The 23,415-nt window shown below is 38.3% G+C and overlaps 1 protein-coding gene across 1 annotated transcript in view; it reads left to right on the forward strand.

Moving 5' to 3' along the window:
- Positions 1-23,415, forward strand: part of LOC127445745 (protein unc-80 homolog) — a 104,509-nt gene that overhangs the window by 70,506 nt on the left and 10,588 nt on the right. The window contains exons 31-51 of the mRNA XM_051706013.1: positions 1,111-1,292; positions 1,460-1,591; positions 3,084-3,270; positions 5,196-5,324; positions 5,464-5,607; positions 5,858-5,958; positions 6,054-6,140; positions 7,412-7,595; positions 7,726-7,820; positions 8,275-8,364; positions 8,498-8,599; positions 10,673-10,853; positions 12,499-12,764; positions 12,876-13,010; positions 14,634-14,772; positions 14,877-14,973; positions 15,072-15,242; positions 16,604-16,696; positions 17,688-17,906; positions 19,632-19,832; positions 23,221-23,344. Of these exons, the coding sequence (XP_051561973.1) occupies positions 1,111-1,292; positions 1,460-1,591; positions 3,084-3,270; positions 5,196-5,324; positions 5,464-5,607; positions 5,858-5,958; positions 6,054-6,140; positions 7,412-7,595; positions 7,726-7,820; positions 8,275-8,364; positions 8,498-8,599; positions 10,673-10,853; positions 12,499-12,764; positions 12,876-13,010; positions 14,634-14,772; positions 14,877-14,973; positions 15,072-15,242; positions 16,604-16,696; positions 17,688-17,906; positions 19,632-19,832; positions 23,221-23,344 (3,059 nt within the window). The remainder of the gene's footprint in view (positions 1-1,110; positions 1,293-1,459; positions 1,592-3,083; positions 3,271-5,195; positions 5,325-5,463; positions 5,608-5,857; positions 5,959-6,053; positions 6,141-7,411; positions 7,596-7,725; positions 7,821-8,274; positions 8,365-8,497; positions 8,600-10,672; positions 10,854-12,498; positions 12,765-12,875; positions 13,011-14,633; positions 14,773-14,876; positions 14,974-15,071; positions 15,243-16,603; positions 16,697-17,687; positions 17,907-19,631; positions 19,833-23,220; positions 23,345-23,415) is intronic.

Below are 23,415 nucleotides of genomic sequence, written 5' to 3' on the forward strand. Positions count from 1 at the left end.
TAGGATAAAACACGCTATGGATTGTTGGACAATGTGTGGTCTGGAGAGGGCATACTGTATATAGTTTGATAGATGATTCTGCTGATGGATGACAGAAATTCGCTATTCATCCACGCTACACAGTTTCCTTTTCATGTGGCCAGGGAGTGCAGAGTTTCCAAATCCTTAATATCCAGTGTATTTGGGTTGTTTTGGTTTGTGGGAGAGGTAACTGCATATCTAACTAAGTTTGCAATAATGAAAACACCCTCGCGATTAAGACAATACCATTTGAAATGTCAACGTCAACATTATAATATTCATAAGTACATTAATATACATGATTATTAAAATACATCAACTTAATTGTGATTCAGGTGATACCTTGTTAAATGGTCAATGTCATAATAATATTCTAATACATTGTTTTTAATGAATATTGACGGCAGCAGCCATGCTTCGGATTGTTTGTGAGTTACTCTTAGGGATTTAGAAGTCCTCAGGAAGACTTCTAAGCTGTCGTGGGTTTAGGAGCTACTTTTATCATTAAAATACTTCATGAATTACTCTTAGATTAAAATTTTACAAGTCCTAAAATTAGAATGCGGGCCCTGATTTGCTGTTGTGAAATTGTGTTATGTATATCTGCATTGTATATCAGCCATTCTGCTCTCTAGATATTGGTATCTGCATCAGCCATTGAAAAAAACATCGGTTGAACTACTGAAAAGTGTAAATAGAAAATATTTCTAATTAATACGTTTTGAGTAATATCTTCTAACTAAAAATGATTTGTGTTTTCCATATATGTTTTGTGCTTATGAAAGCATCAAATAGAGCAACATCAAAATTGAAATCAACTGTGAGCGTTAGATTAAGCTCTTGTGTGGTTCTTGTGATACTATTTGTTTGTCACAGGTGAGTGACTGTTACCAGATTTTCATTTCGGTCATTTACAAGGTTGTATTTTGGATGCAGCCTTCAAAGGTACATTAGCAGCTTATGTAGACAAAAAACAGCGAAGTGGCTCACTAGGGTTTTAAACAGAGCCACCATATGCGCATCCATCCAACTCTTATGGTTCTTTTCTCTCTCTAAATACGTTAAACACTATCATACAAACACACACAGCCGCCATGTTCCTGCTGTGTGCGGTGAAGGTACCGGATGGAGTAACAGAGATGATGATGGCCGAGTTTCAGCACCAGGAAGCAGGCCAGAGGATCAACTCCGTTCTGAAATTCTATACTGTATGGAGGTTCCGGTACCAGGTGTGGCCTCGCATGGAGGAGGGTGCTCAGCAGATCTTCAAGGTATTACTGATGGAGAAACACTTTACAATCAGACTTCCTGATGAAAATTTGACTGCTGTCTGCTTGTTTAATTTAATTTCTATGAATGTTTTGTTCCGATATTATTTACTTGTAAATCAGTAATCTCTAACACTCTTTTCCCTTCCTCTGTGTATGTTCTTGCATAGATTCCTCCACCTAGCATTAACTTCACACTGCCCTCTCCTATCCTGGGAATGCCTTGTGTGCCCATATTTGACCCTCCATGGGTACCTGTTAATGCTGGCAGTGTTCCTGATGCAATCAGTGAAGATCAGTCTGTAAGTGTGAGTGTTGACCCACCATACCAAATCTATCCTACTATTAGGCAAAATGGCCAAGCACAAATTTAGCAAAGACAGGTTTCTCACAGTCAAGGAAAACACGGAAATATTAGGGAATATTAAAAATGTGATTTCCAGACCTGGAAAAGTAATTGAAATTAATGACATCATGGAAAATCCATGGAAATTTCCATAGTGGATATTTTTGTTTCTAGTTATCCCCTGCTCTGAGATATTTCCTCTGCCAGCTTTCGAGCAATTCACCGTTGTGCCGCATTCCAATCTCAGGATGTTTATGTCTTACTAAAGACACTAAAAAGTACAAGTGGTGGTTGTTTCCGCGGGGCCCGAATCCAGTGGTATGGGTGAAGGATTTCGACCATGTATATCTTTTCCCGCGCCTCTGGAAAATATCTCTTAAGTTATTAAAATTTGGTTTTATTTTGACTAAATTCCGATCATAACTCAATTAGCATATTTGATTATTCTCAAATCACACCTTATCTGGGGCCAGAATGTATTTAACCAAGGACCCTAAGAAAGGCACACCCCTTAAAGAACTGCAGAGTTTCCCTGAAGTCTCAAATCTTCATTATGGATTGTGCAATTGGTGTGGAAATGAGACCATTGTGCCAGTCACATTGAAACATTTAAAATGATACCAAACATGAAAGGGAAAAACATGAATTCACAGAGTAAATAATATGTGGCATTTAAGCATTCTGAGTGCACTTTTGGTGACCTGAGCCAGAGAGGAGTGGGAAAGAAAGAGACAAGTATTGAAGAAAGACTGTGAAACAGAAGCTCTCCCACAATCTATACCAAGTGGAATATGAAGTCAGATGTAGGGTTGTTATTTTATTGTGCATTGTTTGTTTAATGTATAAGTTACTGAGTGCAAACCACTGGCTCAAGCCATACACCTGAAAAAAGCAAAACAGAAATGTTTTGTTACCAGCCACTCATTCAGTTCTTTCTCTGCTGCCTCTACGGCCCTGTTTACATCTGGTATTATTGACATCAATTTCAAGCGATATGTTTGAAATGGAACAATGCTAAATACAGGTGTCAATGGGGTGCAAAACATTTTGAGATTCGTTTACTTCAACGACATTCGGAAGTAATTGAAAACAATTCCTGCCACATTGCAGTTTATAGTAGTGCAATATTGTAGTGTAGATTCTCATGCATTCGAACAACAGCGAAGAACTGCCTGCTCACCTGTCAGTCAAACTATGCACGACTTTAAGAGGAAATAACCAACCGATCAGAAATTTTTAAAACACATATACATGCACAAAACTTCACAGAAGTTCTTCAGTATGCCTGCCTTATATTAAAATGCAGTGAAAGAGATCATGCGAAAAACGCACATCTGTAAAATTTGATATGCATGTTACTACCAGGTGTAAATGGTCGCTTGTGATCAGATTAGCCGAAGCAGATCTCAGTAGCAGGTGTAAACTGGGCCTACATTTCTGTGTTTCAGAAATCATTTTCGGCACGTGCAGTGTCTCGCTCTCACCAACGGGCAGAGCACATCCTGAAAAACATGCAGCAGGAGGAAGAGAAGAGGAGGCTCGGCCGTGAGGCCAGCATCATCACCGCCATCCCTATCGCTCAGGAGGCTTGTTATGAAGCCACATGTAGCCCCCCGCCCGAGCAGGAGGAAGAGGGTGTGCCATTTGTGGACTATGTTCTACTATTTTTAAAAGGGTTATATCATGAGGGATCTGAGATAAAATAGTTCATTGTACTAGGAAAATATGCTGTAACTTTCAGAATTTAAAACTTTATCCCTAAATTATTATTAAAATTCTTCTTCTTATAAATTATATAAATAATTATATACACTACCAGTCAAAAGTTTTGAAACACTCATTCTTTATTATAATTTTTTTTTTCTTTTTTTTTTTTCACATTTTAGAATAATAGTAGTCATCAAAACTATGGAATAATATAAATGGAACTATTGGAATTATGTTGTGACTAAACAAAATCCAAAATAAATCAAAACTGTGTTATATTTTAGCATCTTCAAAGTAGTCACCCTTTGCCTAGAATTTGCAGACATGTACTCTTGACATTTTCTCAACCAACTTCTTGAGGTATCACCCTGGGATGCTTTTTAAACAGTATTGAAGGAGTTCCCATCTATGTTGGGCACTTACTGTCTGCTTTTCTTTATTATTTGGTCCAAGTCATCAATTTCAAAAATCTTTTTTTTTTTTTTTTTGTAATGAAATCAGTTAATATGTTGAAACTAATTTCAAACATTTAAGCATATGCCTTCAGATCAAAAGATTTTTAAGATCATGAGAAACATTTCAGTCAAGTGTTTCAAAACTTTTGACTGGTAGTGTATATAATTCATATTTTTAGTTTGCAAAAAAAATAAATATATATATACAGTATATTGTGGCAGACGAGTAAATCACAGATTAGATGATACAAAAAGTGGCTTTGAAGTCAATATACTATCATTTTTTTTATTCCCATATCATTGAACATAAGTCTAGAGTCCACAGCAACACATTTTGCAATTGAGTTTATCAATTTGTGCTGTTCTCAACATGCTCTTACGTTTTGTATGCATGAGATGGACGCTTTTGGAGCGTCTCACTGGTTTTAAACTGGTTGCATCTCGAAACTGCCACATTCTGCTGTGCTTCGTCCAACTGTCAAGTACGCATCCTGTGTGATATGTGCTGCGTCCGAATATCCATACTTCCCTACTATATAGTATGCCAAGTAAGTATGCCAATGGAGTAGTACGTCAGAATCCTCAGTATTCATAAATAAGTAAGCGAGAAATACCCGGATGACCTACTATTTCCGGCGAGATTCTGAAGTGCGGATCGACTGGACAATTTACTATCTCATAATACCTCGGGAGCTGAGGAGATGTTACATTCAAAACACTGGATCGGATGGCTCTTTTCAACTGTACGTATGTGCTAAAGAAAGAAAGCTGTTATTTGTGCTTATATGGTGCCTGTTTAACTAAACAAGAGTAGATTATTTTCAAAGTTGTTGTTATTACGTCATATATTCAGGTCACAGGTCAATACCCATGTGCCCGTATGAAGTATATCCAGAATCTATTTATATATGCATACATGCATATAGGCATGCATACCTAAAGAACGTACTGTTTTACCAGCTGAAAAGTGTGTCCTTCATCAAATGCAGTACATATTTTGACAGTACGTGATTTTGGATGCAGGGCAGCTCTCATTCTGTGATCGTGCTACTTTGAGGACTGCCCCCTCCTGATGCGGCTTGCAAAAATATGAAGTTTCATGAACTTCAAGCTTGAAAAGCTATGATGCCAGGACAGTACACACATTTATTACGGAATTTAAGTACAGGTCAGGAGGCATTATTAATTGATTAATACAATTTATTGCACTAAATTAATTTAAATGAAAGGACACATCTAAAATAGTGTTGTTAGCGTTTGCTTTTGGACCACTAATTTTCCATTAAGCTCAATGATCAACCCTCTGACTGTACATGATCAACCCTTTCAGAACATGCTCATTTAGATGAAGAAATGATGTACAAAAGTAATATGTGGTGTCGGCTTCTTTGTCAGTAGAAGATGTGATGAACCTGACATCTCGTCGTCTGTCCGTCAGCCCCTCCTGTGCCTCCAGTAACTCCCACAGAAACTACTCCTTCCGCAGAGGCTCTGTGTGGTCAATGCGGTCTGCGCTCAGTGCTGAAGGTAAGAAGCATTCTGGACACTATGATCAGTTCACTTTCTCCCCATGAACACATTTAGCTCAGGAGTCATTAAATGGTGTTTTCATTGCCACTCATTGATTTTATCATTTTGTATATGTTGGTTTGTTTTACCTTATAAGATGATGAGAACACAACAGAACTCACACCAACACATCACATGCTGCAGCCACCCCAGGCCGTTTTCCCACCATGCATCTGTGCTGCCGTGTTACCAATTGTGCACCTGATGGAAGATGGAGATGTTCGGGAGGATGGGGTTGCAGGTGAGTGCCAAATAAATCTTCCAACAAACCAAATTAAATGTGCAGATTGGAGCAACGACAATTTCAAAGCATTCTGTTAAAACCCGCTCCTGCTCCACTCAGGGTTTTCCTTTCCCTTTTATTGCCATACTGTATTGCTCACATTCTCTGCAACATGCAATTTTTAAAAACATTTTAAAACTGTTCCTTTAAACCTTCAAACTACTGGGTTTTCCCTCTAAAAGAGTAACACTCTTATGTATTCCAATAGTATGTGCTGTTGCTCAGCAAGTCCTGTGGAACTGCCTGATTGAAGATCCAGCACTGGTTCTTAGGCACTTCCTGGAGAAACTCACAGTCAGTAACAGACAGGTAAGAAAAACTGATCAGTCAGCTTTCAGAAAGGGGAGGAAATGAAAAGATGATAGTGTGGTGTTGTAAAAATGTTTTATGATTATTGTCCTCAGGATGAGCTGATGTACATGCTGAGGAAACTGCTTCTTAACATTGGGGATTTGCCTGCACAGACCTCACACATTCTTTTTAACTATCTGGTGAGATTTTAACTTGCTTTTTGAACAGTAATGTGAGAACTAAGGAAAGATTTGTCTCAGGATTTGTCTGCTAAATAAATGAAGCATAGAGAAACAGGGTCTCTTGTTGTAGAGGTGATTATTCTACTAGACATGTCAAAACTTATCTGTTTAGTAAATTAGTTGAAACATATATTGGGTGACCGGGGCTAGTTTTCTCTAGTGATATTTTTTTTGTGTTGGTTTAAAAAACCTAGTTCAAAACATGGGAAATAATCTCTCATTAGTATCTTTGCACTTGCTTTTTATTTCTCAAGTTTTTATATGTTTGTCTTTGTATAAGTATTTTAGTTGTTACTGTATGTATTATGTTTGATGTTGAAATGGGAATCTCTGTACAGCACTTTGGTGGTTTGGAAAGTGCTCTATAAATGAAAGTTGAGTTGAGTTGAGTTGAGTTGAATTAGAATACTTTTTGGGAACTCTCCCCTCCAAAGTAAATTTTTATTAACATATATATATATATATATATATATATATATATATATATATATATATATATATATATATATATATATATATATTTATTTATTTATTTATTTATTTATTTTTTTTACATAAACTCACTGAGCACTCTATTAGGAACACTATGGTCCTAATAAAGTTCCCGACGTGGTCTTCTGCTGTTGTAGCCCATCTGCCTCAAAGTTCGACGTGTTGTGCATTCTGAGAAGCTATTCTGCTCACTACAGTTGTACAGAGGGGTTATCTGTTACCATAGCCTTTCTGTCAGCTCGAACCATTCTGGCCGTTCTCTGTTGACCTCTTTCATCAACAAGGCATTTCCATCTGCAGAATTGCCACTCACTGGGTGTTTTTTGTTCTTGGCACCATTCTGAGTAAACTCTAGAGACTATTGTGCATGAAAATCCCAGGAAATCCACAGTTACAGAAATACTCAAACCAGCCCATCTGGCACCAACAACTATGCCACAGTCGAAATCACTGAGATCACATTTTTTCCCTATTCTGATGGTTGATGTGAACATTAACTGAAGCTCCTTACCCGTATCTGCATGATTTTATGCATTGCACTGCTGCCACATGATTGGCTGATTAGATAATTGCCCGAATAAGTAGGTGCACAGGTGTTCCTGAAACTGAAATCGCCATGGTCATTAATAGATAAGATATTATTCTAGAGTTAGGATGTTTCTTTAATACAGCCCCAGAATCCTAAGTTGAACATGTCAGACTTTAACTTGTCAGTACTTTTTTCCCTTTTCTCTAAGGTGGGCTTGATCATGTACTTCGTAAGGACTCCTTGTGAGTGGGGCATGGATGCCATATCAGCCACACTGACCTTCCTATGGGAGGTGGTGGGTTATGTGGAGGGACTCTTTTTCAAAGACCTTAAACAGACTATGAAGAAAGAACAGTGTGAGGTCAAGCTCTTGGTTACTGCCTCCATGCCAGGTTACATATTTCAACATTTTTCCATACAGAGAATAATATCCTCAAGTTGCATGAAAACCAGCATAATATCTTACTAGTGTCCTGATCATGTTCATATTTCTCATTACTGTACCTGTAATTGTGTACCTAGGAACCAAAACCCTGGTGGTTCATGGACAGAATGAATGTGATATTCCTACCCAGTTACCAGTGCATGAAGACACCCAGTTTGAAGCCCTTTTGAAGGTCATTGTCATAGCTGTAGCAGTTTTTCTATGACTGGAATATGTAGAGTGGTACAAAATTGATTCAGTCTGTGAATAATGCACAACATGGCACAAACAACAATATGGATAAATTATTAGATTATTATTAGACTGACTAAACTGAATTCAGGATTATAAAATGGATATTTTTGGTCCAAACTGTGTTCCACTCACACTAAAATACACAAAACACCTGTTTACCTAGCCATATTTTATATATAAGTGCACAACACCTATAGAATAATGTGGGTTTACATATCAGGGACTATTTCTTAAATTTGCTTAATAAAATAATTTTTTGAATCAGAATTTTTGTCCTGCTGTATTGTGAATATAATCTCTGCTCCGCGTCCTTACTAACAATATCTTCTAGCCCTATATTCACAGTATAGCTTCTTCTTTGTGTGGAATAATGCTTATGTTTTTCACACCAGGAGTGTCTTGAATTCTTCAATATACCAGAAGCTCGGTCTGCTAACTACTTTCTAATGGATAAACGTTGGAACCTTATCCACTATGCCAAGGTTTTTGTGCTAATTTCTGAACTGACCTAGGCTTTTCATAGGATAAATGGTTTATATTCTTAATTGTAAACCCCACATTGTTTGTATATTGACTGAAAATTGTCTTCTGTTTTGGTACACATCTCGATATTAGACCTATGTGCGTGACATCTACCCTTTCAGAAGATCAGTGTCTCCTCAGCTCAACCTTGTTCACATGCTTCCAGAAAAGGGACAGGAGCTCATTCAGAAACAGGTGTGTGTTGTGAATCTCAGTGGAGGAGAGTTACTGAGCCAGGTTAGGTACAGGTTCAGCTAACAACATAAGGAGTTTGAGTAACATGAGTAAGGTGTCATTATCCACCTTTTACCTGAATGCAGAAGCATTCCACGATTCATAAAGGATGTCTGTTTTCGTTTTCTGGTCTCCAGTGTTTTCACTCACATCGGCATATGTTTTTAGTGGATAATTTTATGTTTAGCATATTAAATTGCCCAATAAAAAACATGTGGCTCCATAATGTCGATTCTTAACAGAGTCACGATGATTGTCTTTTGAGAGTGCCTCACCAGTGTGGGTAGATGACATGAAGCGATGGCTCGAGGTTAATTACATTGATATTATTAACTACTTTGAGTTGTACTGACAGCCAACAACTGCACAAGTTAGGCCGGAACTCATTTTTAGACCCCGTTTCCACCTGGTATTAAGATGCAGTTTGGGTGGTCCGGATCACAAAAACCACATACGAATGTGGTAAAAAACGCATGTGACCACATCACATATGAGGTGTAAACGCTAATCTGTGTACTGTATGCGTCTCGGAAGAAGTGAAGCGCCACCCCTCACCTGTCAATCAACTGCTGCGCTAAAACAAGAGTTTAAACTTTGCATGTTACAAGCAGCTTTAAAAGGAAATTACCGTCCGATTGGAAAATGTAAAAAAGCTGATACATGCACAATCATGAGAGCTTCACTGATCTTCTTTAGTGTGTCTGGTATCAACACAGATGACAAGCACATGTTTTAAAACTCCTTTAAAACAGGTAATCCACTAAAATAACAGATAATTCTGCTTGACATGTTGCGTTTGTGCTTATGTTTTTTTTCCCTCCCAATTTGGAATGCCCAACTCCCACTACTTAGTAGGTCCTCATGGTGGCGTGGTTACTCACCTCAATCTGGGTGGCGGAGGACAAGTCTCAGTTGCCTCCGCTTCTGAGACCGTCAATCCGCACATCTTATCACGTGACTCATCGTGCATGACACCACAGAGACTCCGCATGTGGAGGCTCATGCTGCTCTCCGTGATCCATGCACAACTTACCACGCACCCCATTGAGAGCGAGAACCTCTAATCATGACCACAAGGAGGTTACCCCATGTAACTCTACACTCCCCAGCAACCGGGCCAATTTGGTTGCTTAGGAGACCTGGCTGGAGTCACTTAGCACACCCTGTATTCTAACACGCGACTCGAGGGGTGATAGTCAGTGTCAGTACTCGCTGAGCTACCCAGGCCCCTCGTTTGTGCTTACATTAAATTTCAACTGCATCTGGGAGAAACAGATTTTCTTTTTTCAGTTTTTTTTTTTTTTTTGCTTTCTTTGTCTTTTCTGACTTTGTTGCACTTTAATGTCATGCAGTAACACACTGACAGAGTAATTGATGTATGTCGTCATGAAACAGAGACCCTCCCTCTAAATACGAACACAAGTGGTCACTGGAGATGCATTTAAGTGACCAGGTGTAAACAGCTAAGTGTCTCACCTGACCACATGTGATCGGATCACCCGAGACACATCTTAATACCAGGTGTAAAAGGGGTCTTACTAACACTTAAACTAACACTTAAAATAGTTGTTGTTTCAGTAGTTTTGATGTTGCTTCTCATGGAAACCAGAATCAGAAAACAGTACAGCGGCAATTAGAATCATCACGGCACTGCTCAGTGGTTGCTCAGGAAAACTATGGATAATGCAGAATCATTTTTGACTCCATGTAGGGTGAATTAGGGTAAATTGGGACTCATAATTTGTCATTGCCATTATGTGATTCAAATGGCTACATCAGGTTCATCCCATACTATTTTAGGATGAACTTAATGCAAATTTATAGTAAGTGAAGAATATACACATAATCATAGATAATTAAGCTTAAGTGTCCAACTTTACCAGTTGTCCCTCTTTAGCTGTATTCACCCTATAAAATGTTTTAATTAGAACAAATTTCTCCGTTACATTCAGATGCTTTATCACACAGATAATCAATCATTTGTTAAATGATCTCTTAGTGCATTCCTTTCATGTGGTTTGTATGTTTTTTCAGGTGTTTTCTAGAAAGCTGGAAGAGATCGGCCGAGTCCTTTTTATCATCTCACTCACCCAGCGTATGCCTGCCATGCACAAACAATCCCATGTCTCCATGCTTCAGGAAGACCTTCTACGACTGCCATCATTTCCTCGCACTGCCATCGATGCAGAGTTCACCCTATTCAACGAGCCTTTAGGTGAGTCTGGAAAACAATGTGATCCTAGTCCTGTATTTCATATGGCCTTTTTCAGTCAGCTTACAGGTTGCCTAACTATTTCGCACAACCAACTGCAACAATAAAAACAGCAGTCCTGGTTAATTGTAAGAAATTCCTGTATTCCTGTAACACTATGTTTAGAACAACTGTGCCATTTTTGTTATGTTTAAAAACATGGGGGTTTTTTTCAGTTCATATGTTTGTTATTGTAAATCTTGCCTTCTGAAGGATAAAGTATACTTCGGTTGCCCGTCTCGTGCACAGTGTGTATTTTGTCATCAGCACAGTCTCCGCACAGCCCATTTTTTTGTTGATATGTGTCTGTGCATGTTGTCTACGCATACACCTGGATTTGACTTTACCAAAGTCCGTTTACGACAAGTCAGTTCACTCTGCGGCCATATATGTAACACCTCCGGGCAACCTGCAGGAAGCTATTTTCCATGGATACAAGTACAGCTCCTATCTACCTGAATGGGGAAAGACAGAAATCTCCAAAATGGATAGTCAAGATTAGAAAATAATATATTTTAAATCAGCAATAAATTCTGACAACATCTTATCATAAATTTTGCTACTTCAGGTCAGATCACACTAAAAAAAAACACTAAACATGTTCGCATATTTCTGCAGTAGTATATTCACACTGAAAATGCATTTAAAAAACTACCGGTACCAGGATAATGTACTTCTTCAACTAAAGAAATGTCTGGAAATTTGTAACACTTCATGCACTCAATGGTCGTGGCTAGCCCTGCATAGTGTAATGGACAGGATTACCTGGCTGTGATGCTGGCCTGACAAATCAATTGTAATTAATGGTGAATGTGACAACTAGCAGAACTTGTGAGGACAGCACCTTGCAAATGTGAGATAAATACTTTACCATCACCCCACGCTGTGCGAATATGTACATTGTTTGAAATATAAGTGTTGAACTGAGATTGGCTAACATGCTAAAGCTAGCAGCAACACATCGCCTGCATTTGAAACGTCACTTCCGTGAGCTGAAAAACAACGAGTGCTTCCGTGGAGTAAAAAAACTTTAGTGTTCCATTTGGAACGATACTACACTTTAAAATTCATGCACTAGATGGCCAAGAGCCTAGTGTAAATGCAGAGTGTATAGTGTGTCAATTGGAACACAGCTTATTTTTCAGGGCGGTCAAGCCAGTGTATATACACATTCTCGATGAAAACTGGCAATCGGCATCTCTATCAAAAAGGTGATTGGCTAAGGCAGGGCTTCTATTCCTCCAACTGCCATATTCAGCATTACGATTTCTCCCATTCATAAGTATACCAGTGACCCGTCTTATTCTACACAGTCTCTGACTATACTAAAAAGAATCACAAAGCAGTGGAGTCTGTACGGTACACTTTAAAAAGGCTTAAAGCTCTCAACCATGTGCCAGGCGTAATGTTATGCGCAAAAACAAAGTGTACCCTAGCCTTCAGTCTCTGTTCAGTTGGCTTCCTGGTGTTTTGAAAGCCTAGCTGGTGTTCATTTAAATGAGCAGTTGAGAAGTGCATGTTTAACTGTAAAAACAAAGCATTGATTGATCGACATGAAACCATGCACAGCAAGTAGCAATGTTTTTTTTTTATTGTATTACCTTTTCAGGCAAAGAGCTCTTTGGTTTGGACACATTACATAAGGTTCTGTGGATTAAACTGCTGGAGGAGATGTTTCTGGGCATGCCCAGTGAATATCCCTGGGGTGATGAGATTATGCTATTTCTGAATGTGTTTAATGGTGCCCTGCTTCTACACCCTGAGGACAGTGCCCTCCTCAGGCAGTACAGTGCCACTGCCATCAACACAGCTGTACACTTTAACCACCTCTTCTCACTCAGCGGCTATCAGTGGATCCTTCCAACCATGCTGCAGGTTAGCAACACACATACAAAGCTATTTATTTTCCCATTTCCTCCATAATGTCTTATTTCTATGATGTTTATTTTGTTTTGTATTGTTACTTTGCCTCACTGCACATGGAAGACTTATGCAGATTATGAGAGTAACCCATTGCTGCGTCAAGGGATTGAGTTTTGCTGCAGGCAGTTCTATATTCTCCACCGTAAACCGTTCATCTTGCAGCTCTTCGCTAGTGTGGCCCCACTGCTGGAATTCACTGTAAGATCACTGGTCTTTAATGACCTTAATCCTAGAATGCATTGGCAACTTAACCTGTAGATCTACTTATTCATGCAATTATCTAATCAGCCAATCGTGTGGCAGCAGTGTAATGTATAAAATCATGCAGATATGGGTCAGGAGCTTCAGTTAATGTTCACATCAACCATTAGAATGGGGGAAAATGTGATCTCAATGATTAAAACCGTGGCATGATTGTTGGTACCAGACAGGGTGGTATGAGTATTTCTGTAACTGCTGATCTTCTGGGATTTTCATGCGCAACAGTCTCTAGAGTGTATTGAGAATGATGCGAAAAACAGTGAGCGGCAGTTCTGTGGACGAAAATGCCTTGTTGTTGAGGGAGGTCAACGGAGAATGTCCAGAAAGGTTTGAGCTGACAGAAAGGCTACGGTAACTCAGATAAACGCTCTGTACAATTGTAGTGAGCAGAATAGCATCTCAGAATGCACAACATGTCGAACCTTGAGGCGGATGCGCTACAACAGCAGAAGACTATGTTGGGTTCTACTTTTTGTCAGCCAAGAACAGAAAACTGAGGCTGCAGTGAGCCTACCAATTGTGTACCTCAGCAGAAATCCAGTTTCCTGTTCTAAGCTGACAGTAGTGGTACCTGAAGGGATCTTCTGTTGATGTAAGCCCATCCGCCTCAATGTTTGACATGTTGTATGTTCAGAAATGCTTTTCTGCATAGCACTGTTGTAACGTGTGTTTATTTGGTTACTGTCACATTCCTGTCAGCTTGGACCAGTCTGGCCATTCTTCTCTGACCTCTGTCACTAACAAGCCGTTTTCACCCACAGAACTGCCGCTCGCTGAATGGTTTTTGTTTTTCGCACCATTCTCTTTACCCAGGAGATCAGCAGTTACAGAAATACTCAAACCAGACCGTCTGGCACCAACAATCATGCCACGGTCGAAATCATAGAAATCAAATTTTTTTCCCCATAATGATGGTTGATGTTAACAATAAATTAAGCTCCTGACCCATATCTCCATGATTTTATACATTACACTGCTGCCACATGATTGGCTGATTAGGTAATTGCATATATAAGTAGATGTACAGGTGACCTAATAAAGTGGCCGGTGAGTGTATGTGCTTATTCTTTATAAAATTACTTTTTGTAAGGAAAATAAACTGTAATTAAAATGTTATTAATAATTTACATTTTTAATTGGTTAATATATACTTTATGAAAAGTTGCAGATTCAAACATACAATGGAGTGGTTCAGGAGCTTACCCAAAATTCTGTAATCATTTACTCGCCTTCATGTCATTTTAAACCTGTATGACTTCTTGAATGGAACACAAAAGGAGTTCTCTTGCAGAATATGCAAGCTGCTCTTTTCCAATGCAATATAACTTTCATTTTATGGAAAAGAGTAGCTTGTACATTTTGCTAAACATCACTTTTTGTGTTCCACAGAAGAAAGAAACTCATACAGATATTAAACGACATGAAGAGTAAATGGTGACATAATTTTCATTTTTGGGTGAGCTATTCCTTTAAAGATCCTTCATTGACTGTAGATAGTGTTATTGCTCAGTGTAATCACAGTGTTATTCTGCAGTGCATTTATGAAGTTATCTTTTCCAGACACGCACTAGTACTGGTCTATCGAAAGGCGTGTCTTCACAGTGCCTTTTTGACCTCCTGGTTTCTTTGGAGGGAGAGACTGCAGATAACCTAGATGCTCTGGAGCTGGTGAAGGCTGAGAAACCTCTCCGTTCTCTAGGCAAGTTTTCATGTAGGGCTCATGAAGGATACATACAGTAGCTTGGATCTACTCTTGTGATCAGTTTCGCTATTGGGGACTACTGCAATGTTTTTTTGTTTCAGATTTTTGCTATGGTAATGAGGATCTGGCCTTCTCAATCAGTGAGGCCATTAAGTTGGGTGTCACCGTGGTTGCTTATGCCCCAGAATCCTACCGCAGGTTTGTCACTTGCAGATCTCAAACAAATTGTCAATGGGCAGCCTTAAAAGGAGAATTCAAAATAGGAAGAAATTCTCTGGTTTCTTTTTTCCTGTCAGTCTACAGATGCTGATGGTTCTGGAGGCTTTGGTTCCTTGTTATCTGCAGAAGTTGAAGGGTAACACACAGACTCTGGAGTCAGCATCTGCAGCGAGGGATGAGATTGCTGCTATAGCTGCTCTGGCTACCTCTCTTCAGGCTCTGCTTTACAGTGTGGAGGCACTGACACGGTCAGTCCCAGCACACAAGCCGTTGCTTTAATTACTTACTGCTCTGGGCTGCATTTCCCAATAACAATCGACCTTAGCGGTTAAGAGCGCTTCTACAAGCAATTTTACGAACATTTGTTATATTTTACGTGCGTTTCCAAAAACTGCATTTAACATGAACGTGCAAGGACACGCTTTAAGTGCTACTTAAGAGAGTTGCTGTCCATGTGACTGCTGAAATGTGACCATATAGTGCTGTTCATCATTGTAACTTCATTATATTTGTGCATAACTTTATAATCATTTGTAATTTACCTCGCTAAAATTTGTTTTAAAATACTTTTTCTTTACACAATCTGCTTCCATAATCATGTGTGCATTGGTAATATTTCATTTTCACAAATTCCTCTCGATATAAAAGCTTCCAGGATTAGTGAAGACAGTGGAGGCCCTGTGTATGATCCTGCTAATTACAAGCATTCATTGAATATTATGAGGTTCACCGTTATTGCAGAGCACAAAATAAGGAGACGTTTGGAAGATGTGCTGTAGGGACATTCACCAATAAAGCGGAGGCCTGCTCTGTACTCCCAAAAGTGATAATGGTGACAGCAATGCAGTAGGTGCGGTGCTACACAACTTGTAGTGCTGGAGAGAGAGCCTTTGGTGTCAGAGAGGAAGAGGAGATGAGGATAAATGCTTCTGCTAAATTCATAAATGTGAATGTGGGATGATGAGCAAATATATATACGAACAATTTTCATGCACAGCAGCAAGTTAATTACTTTTTTCTTCTCTCTAATATTAATTTATACAGTTGTCTGCATCAATAATGCCACCACATTATTGTTACCAACTAGTCCAACTAGTCTACGCAAATAACTATATTTATTTACTTATTAATCTATTCATCAATTTAGACTATCTATTTTATGGTTTTCATTATTATTATTATTAATAATTATTAATAATAATAATAATAATAATAATAATAGAATTGTCTGTTAAAATAAAAATAAATAAAACACATATCCTGATATTAAAGTCTCAGCATAAAGTATAGCTTTTGGTATTTAAATTGTATGAAAGTGTAATTTCGCGATTGTCCTGCCAGTGTCTGCTTAAGTCTATGTGCTTTCGATGCTCTTAGCGCTGTGCGATTACTCCAGAGCACTCATAAATCTACGAGCATTTTCAAGTACTACTTAAGCTATGATACTTCTGGGAAACGGCCCGCAAATTTAAGATGAATCGTAAGATGGATTCTGTGATCTACTTAGGCTTATGATGCTTTTAAAAAACGAGACCCTGAAGTGCTAGATGTTCCTTTTTAGGCATCATGAGTCTTTTTTTTTTATTGTAATATAATTGCTATTTCTCAGACCTATGACTGCACCTCAGATGAGTCGATGTGATCAAGGCCACAAGGGAGCAACCACAGCTAACCATGCCATGTCTGGAGGACCAAACACCAGGTCAGGCAGAAATGACATTTTAAAAGTACCAGGATGTTTGTTCACTCATTACATAAAAAGTAGTGTGGTACAGTGGTACTGATTTCTAATTTGTATACATGTTTTAGGACTTTTATATAGTGTCAATAGTGTAATAAGCAGTACCAAGCAGCATTGCATTGTTTTTTTGTTTGTTTGATTTTTTTTAATATTTTTTTTTATTATTAGAAGATTAATTTATCAAATATCTACATTTAGGTCATTTTAACTGAGTGTCTAGAGTAATTTTAACTGAGTGCCTTTTCACACAAAAACAAGGTGTTCACACCTCAACAGTATTAAGGCTATAACTGTATAGTAAGCAGTTGGTCATTAATGATTATTTAAAGGAATATTCTGGTTTCAATACAAGTTAAGCTCATTCGAAAGCATTTGTGGCATCATTTAGACTTTTCACTACTTTTTTTTTTTTTTTTTTTTTTAAAAAAGCACAAATTTGAGTTTCAGTGAGGCACTTACAGAATGAGGCCACTCTGTAAATGTTAAATTACTCACCGTTTCAAAAGAACAGCCACATAGAAAAGTATAGACATAAACAACATGAGTGTTAACATGATTTTATTGTGATAAAATTGCTCACTTACCTTTTCTGTGTAAAATTATATCAAATTTTACAACTTCGTTGCCATGAAGACGTAATTCCGCAAACCATAAAAAATGTAAATAAAAGTTGAGGTTTAAAAACAAAAATATTTATGATTTAAACAACTTAACTGCTCAAATAATACACAAGTTTTAACTGAAGAATTAATGTATGTGCTTTCATAAAATGATAAACCCTCAAAAATCTGTGCCTCACTGTAACCTTTTTTTTTTAAAGACAATGAGGGATTGTCTTTATAAAGTGGACATTTTTTTTTTGGTAATCAACATTATGCCACAGATGCTTTCAGTTGAGTTTAACTTGTATTGAACCTGGAATATTCCTTTAAAAATGCTCAACTCTCTGTAGGGATAATCTACACCTGCTGGAGGAGGGTCAGGGTATATTGAGGGAGGAACTGGACGAGCGGATCGCCCGTGAAGAGTTTCGTCGGCCCCGTGAGTCTCTTCTTAACATCTGCACAGAGTTCTACAAGCACTGCGGCCCGCGTCTCAAAATCCTGCAGAATGTGGCAGGAGAGCCCAGAGTCACTGCTCTAGAACTGCTGGATATAAAGTCTCATATGAGGTGAGAGAATAGCAGAGAGAGCTGTCTCAGGTATGTTTTTATTACTTTTCATTCATGTTCAGTCGTGATAATGCATATGAAGAAAATGTTTATTGAGTGAGTATTCAAAAGAATATGAAATAAAGGCTACCTAAGGAGGTTGCCAAACCATACTTATCATAAGCTGGCCTCACAGCCATAGAATGTGCGAGTGTTTGTTCACACAAGACACGGTCTCTGACCATTGCGAAGTGTTTCACATTTTTTCAGAGTCTCCTACCTTGAGTGCCACGTTTTTGAAATACCATGTAAAGTTAAAAGAAGTTCAGCCTTTAAAAATGTGTCTCGAAACCCTGAATTCTGTTCCATTTAAGTATGTCACATTGCGAACACCCCCAAAATCTACCTCAGATAGATTAAAAAAATTGATTGAATGAATTCCTGTAGACTGTAGACCAGTGATAGGCTTATGTTCTATGATATGGAAATTAAAAAAAGAATATATTGATTTTGTAATGTCTGCTCAATTAATTGTCTGTATTTGAGGGATATTTTGTTTATTCAATTGTTTAATAAAGCAATATCACACGAGCAAGTGTGCTGTATGTCCAGCTGTCAGCACTGCTGATAGATGGACGATACAGCACGATTGCGAGTGTGATATTTCTTTTATAAAACAGTTCGGTGAACAAGTAAATAAGAAGGGAAAAACTAAGGACTGTCCCAAAAAAACTTTCTTGTGTCTGGAACTACTTTCTTACGCCACAAGTTCTGCCGTTGCTAGTTCGAAAGATGCACCCAAGTCTCCGTTACTAATTCGGAAAACCACACTTTAGAACTAGTAACGACAGCTTGGGCTGTTTTTAACAAGTTATTGGAGAAACAAGGACATGTCTGTGTGTGTGTGTGTGTGTGTGTGTGTGTGTGTGAGAGAGAGAGAGAGAGAGAGAGACTTAGCGTGTGATTGCCTGTGTCTGTTACAGTGATGAACATGCTGCAGCTGTAGTGTGGTAGTAATCCGCTCCGATCGTGGAGTGATGCTGCCATTCGTGCTCTCGGAATTATCCGACGAGTATTTCACTCACGTACAAGTGTTTTGTTGTTGTGGAGAAAACATGGAGGGAGCCAGTTTCATTCTTGTGTATTACTTTGGGAACTCTTATTTTAAATCCGACACAGAAAGCCTTCTCTCGTCCACCATGTTAAAAGTTTACGTCTACTCCCAACTTGGCAACTTGTATCAATTTGGCAACCTGAGTGTGTTTGATTACTCCATCTGTCGAGATTCTCAACTGTGATCGGCAGTAATGCTGAAGCTGTTAGTTTAACTATTTCTCAGCTATAGTGTAGTTGTAATTCGAGCGATCATGGAGTGAGAGACAATTCCGGATGACTTCAAAGAAATTCACGTACTGACTGACAACACACAGTTTGTCAATGTCAGCGCAACTCGCTCATATCACACGCAAGATGGTCTTTTGTCACCACCTGTTGGCTCAAATCTTTAATGTCATAGGGATGAATGAAAATTCACACATCTAGCTACTCTTATGTTTGGAACGCCACAAACACAAGCCGAGTGATACAAACAGGTAAGTGTCTCAGAGCTAAAAGAGTTAACAGCACTCTTGGAATGCCTCTTGTCCAGACAGACTGTTGAATAATTGCAATTAATTGGCATATCATGTTTTTTTTTAATTAATCGATTGACACCCTAGTTATAATTCAAGCCTTTATGTCCTCCAGACTAGCAGAAATTGCCCACTCCCTTCTAAAACTGGCCCCTTACGACACAATGACCATGGAGAGCAGAGGGTTGCGCCGCTACATCACAGAGATGCTACCCATCACCGATTGGTCAGCAGAGGCGGTTCGTCCTGCCCTCATCCTTATTCTGAAGAGGCTGGATCGCATGTTTAACAAGATTCATAAGATGCCCACACTCAGGTGCGTTCGCCCTCAGGCTCTGTGCACCAGGTATGTCCTCACACTGATCTCTAGCCCTCCACCATCTGTGTTTCTGTCTGCTCTGGTGGAGCTCTGCTGGCCTCTTCAGTGTTATCACATCTCTTAGATGTGATGGTCGGCTGCTGCTTTTGTGCTGGTGTTTGTGCTTTGTCTTCCATTATCTCCATTATCTTTATTATAGTATTGTGATTTAAAAAGCTGAAGGTGGACTAAATGTATTAAAGCAACAAGTATGTTTAAATATATTGTCTCACTTAAAGGAATAGTTCACCAAAAAAAGAAACTTCTGTCGTTCCAAACCTACATGACTTTCTTCCTTGGAAGAAATTTTGAAGAAGATTATGTCCACTCTTTTCCATATAATGAAAGTGTATGAAGCAAAATGATAAAAAACAAACACCATAAAAGTAGTCCATAAAACTTGTGTGTTATATTCCTAGTCTTGTGAAGCCATGCAATAGCTTTATGTGAGGAACAGACTGAAATATAAGTCATTATCCACTGAAAATCTTAACATCCATCCTGTCTCTCTTTGGGGAGAGTTTATGAATGAACTAGGGATGCACCAATCAATCGGCCAAATCTTCATTTGAAGCATGAAATTTTGGGCCACTGGAGAGTGAATTATTGGCAATTATTGGTTTGAGCGATTATGCACGCTCTTAGTGTCACTCAAACATGCATGCTCTCAGTCTCTCATCAGTCACTCATCCCAGCGTTATTTTGAGAGATTCCTGATTTACATCAGAGATATATGTTTGTCACAGTACAACTACTTACATCTTTAACAGTTTAATCTTCAATAACGGGACTGCGTCTTCACGCAGTTGCTCAATGATTAGTGATTTGCATTACAACAAAACGCTAAAAATGATGAACAAATCATAGAAACTAATGATTAGTCACTGGAGTAGTTTGAAGCTTGTAATGGATATATCTTTCTTATTTTTGAACATATCTCTGCTGTGTGGTGATGGTGATGCTCTCATGGTGTTTACTAGTTGCCAGTATGTCACAATATTCTCTGGTAGTGACAACAGAACTATTCATTTGACATTCCAGAATTGGAGGACAATTTAGGTATCAATACTCTTCAAAATTGTACTGGTTTAGTTCACATTTTTTGTTATGTATTTTATGAAAAGAGGTAATAAACCTTCAGAAAACTGTATTCGTCCAGCTTAGGCATCAAAAATAAATTTTAAACCTTTTAAGAATACTGATGAGGGTGCAAACCTGTTACTTAAAAAATGGTTACAGGGTTGCACACTCATGCTAATATTAGCAATTTTCAAGGAAAGTTATTAATTTGGGAATGAAATGTCAATGTCAAGATTATTACAGTCATATTTATGTAATTATAAAAAAAACTAATGAAATAAGTACTCTTTTATATTGATAATGTTAGTTACATGGTTGAGTTGTTTAGATCGATAAAGGCAGCCAATGCTGAAAAGCTGATACAAATATTGAAAAAGGAAGAATGAAATTACTTTTCTTATGGCCATGCCGTTAGCAAATTTGTTGATTATGTAATTACCTGTTTTCCATGTGACCCTGTCGGTAACAGGGTTGAACACAAGATGTTGCACACAACCATTTTTTACACCATTAAAAGACACTTTTATCAAACACATCACACAAAAAATTTAAAAAAAATAACACTCATTTTAACAATTATATTTGACATGCAATTTGGTCATTAACAAGATGGGATAAGTAAAAATAGATATTTTAAGGGGTATGCTTGAATTTGAATGATTTTCTTTTTTTATATTAACAATTTTTTTTTTAAGATGGCTTTATTGTTTAGAGCAAGTACATTTTTTTCAGTATTCTGAGCATTCTGAGCGTCTATTCTGTGAAAACTTTTGGCTGGGACAGAAAATCTCCTCTAATTCTGGAATGTCCCTCATAACTGTTTTTAATTCAAATAAATGTTAGCATTTCACAGTTAATGTAAATTTACCGTAATTTTGCTGTATGGGGCATAAACATACAACTGAAGCATTTAACTTGTAAAAGTGTGGCAAGGGGCACTTTAAAAATGTATATTGGTGATTGGATCAGTATCGGACAACCACAGTGTTAAAATGTCGGTGTTAAAAATATCGCTATATCAGCCTCAAATTTCCTGATTGGTGCACCACTAGAATGAACATTTCATGAACAATTCATGAAAGAATAGTTCTTCTGAATCAGATCTTTTCAATTAATTTGTTGTCAGGTTCATAAAAATAGTCTTCTTTGCTGGGTTTCCATTCAAGTGTGTGTGGTAGTTTGATGTGATTGGCCCAAAGAGAGGTCCAACCTTGGCACGCAATTCTTCTAACATAGCCTTTGACATTCGGAAGTCTTTAACCCATATCTGCTTGTTAAAGTGGGCCCTCACCAGCTGTTCATAAATCTAAAAACTCTCCTGTTAAAACTGCTTGTTGCACACACACATCAGCATTGCAGAGGAAAATATGCATCTCTCTCTCTCGTACAATTTTCGAACAATGATTCTGACTAGCTGAGAAAGCCCTGAGATCTCAAAACGGGGGAGGAAACTCCAAAGGAGGGCAGGGAAATTCCGGAAGGGGGTTGGACCCATTCCAAAAGGGAGATGCACTTCCACCCATGATTAATGTTAGGGTCAGGGAAATGGTTGGGTTAGGGGTTCTGTTTGTCTTTGCTGGCAGTTTGGAGCTCCCGCCCCCTTTTGGAGCTCAACCTGCAGCTATATCCTTCTCGAGAAATCACCAGTCTCATAAGTAATATCAAGAGAAACCAGTAACGCGTATGCGATCAAATCTAGTGTAAATCTAACATGTACACCTCACATCCATGTGACATTTTCTAAATGTTGATTTTTAACTCCATAAATGCTTACTATCATTGTCATACATACTTGGCAACAAATCTGTTAACATCTAGAAAACACGTGTTAGCGTTTTATGACCCATTCAAAAACATTTGAATGGAAACCCAGCTACTGACTGTCCTTTTATGGTGCTTTTTTTTTTAATTTTTTTTTGGAGCTTGACAGTCCCAGTCATCATTCTTTCACTATATGGAAAAGATTGGCCAGAAAATTCTTTAAAAATTCACCTTTTGTGTTCTACAGAAGGGTAAACTATTGGGGTAAACTTTGGGTAAACTATTCCATAAAGTTAGTGTTATTGTAAAACAGTGTGGAATTTTGTATTACCTGATAGCCAACTAAACTTGTGCAATTATCAGTGCAGTAAACATAATTTTTTTAATGCCCAAATGGGTTTTAGCAAGTGACCAGTGGCTTAAAATGTATTACAAGATGCCTTTTTGATATCTGATATCTTGTGAAAGTGTGTGAGATGAATATGCCCATGTTTTGTTTTTGCAGGCGACAGGTGGAGTGGGAGGCTGCTAGCAGTCTGATTGAAGGGATTTGTTTGACACTCCATCGGCAGCCCATTATCTCCTTCCTGCCACACCTGCGATCTCTTATCAACGTCTGTGTCAACCTGGTTAGTCCCAAAAATGCGCTGCCGATAATCTCCTCTTTTGTTCTCACTTCAACGAGTGATGTGTATATGTG

The sequence above is a fragment of the Myxocyprinus asiaticus genome, chromosome 9 (assembly GCF_019703515.2).
Source record: "Myxocyprinus asiaticus isolate MX2 ecotype Aquarium Trade chromosome 9, UBuf_Myxa_2, whole genome shotgun sequence".
In the NCBI taxonomy this organism is placed as follows: domain Eukaryota; kingdom Metazoa; phylum Chordata; class Actinopteri; order Cypriniformes; family Catostomidae; genus Myxocyprinus; species Myxocyprinus asiaticus.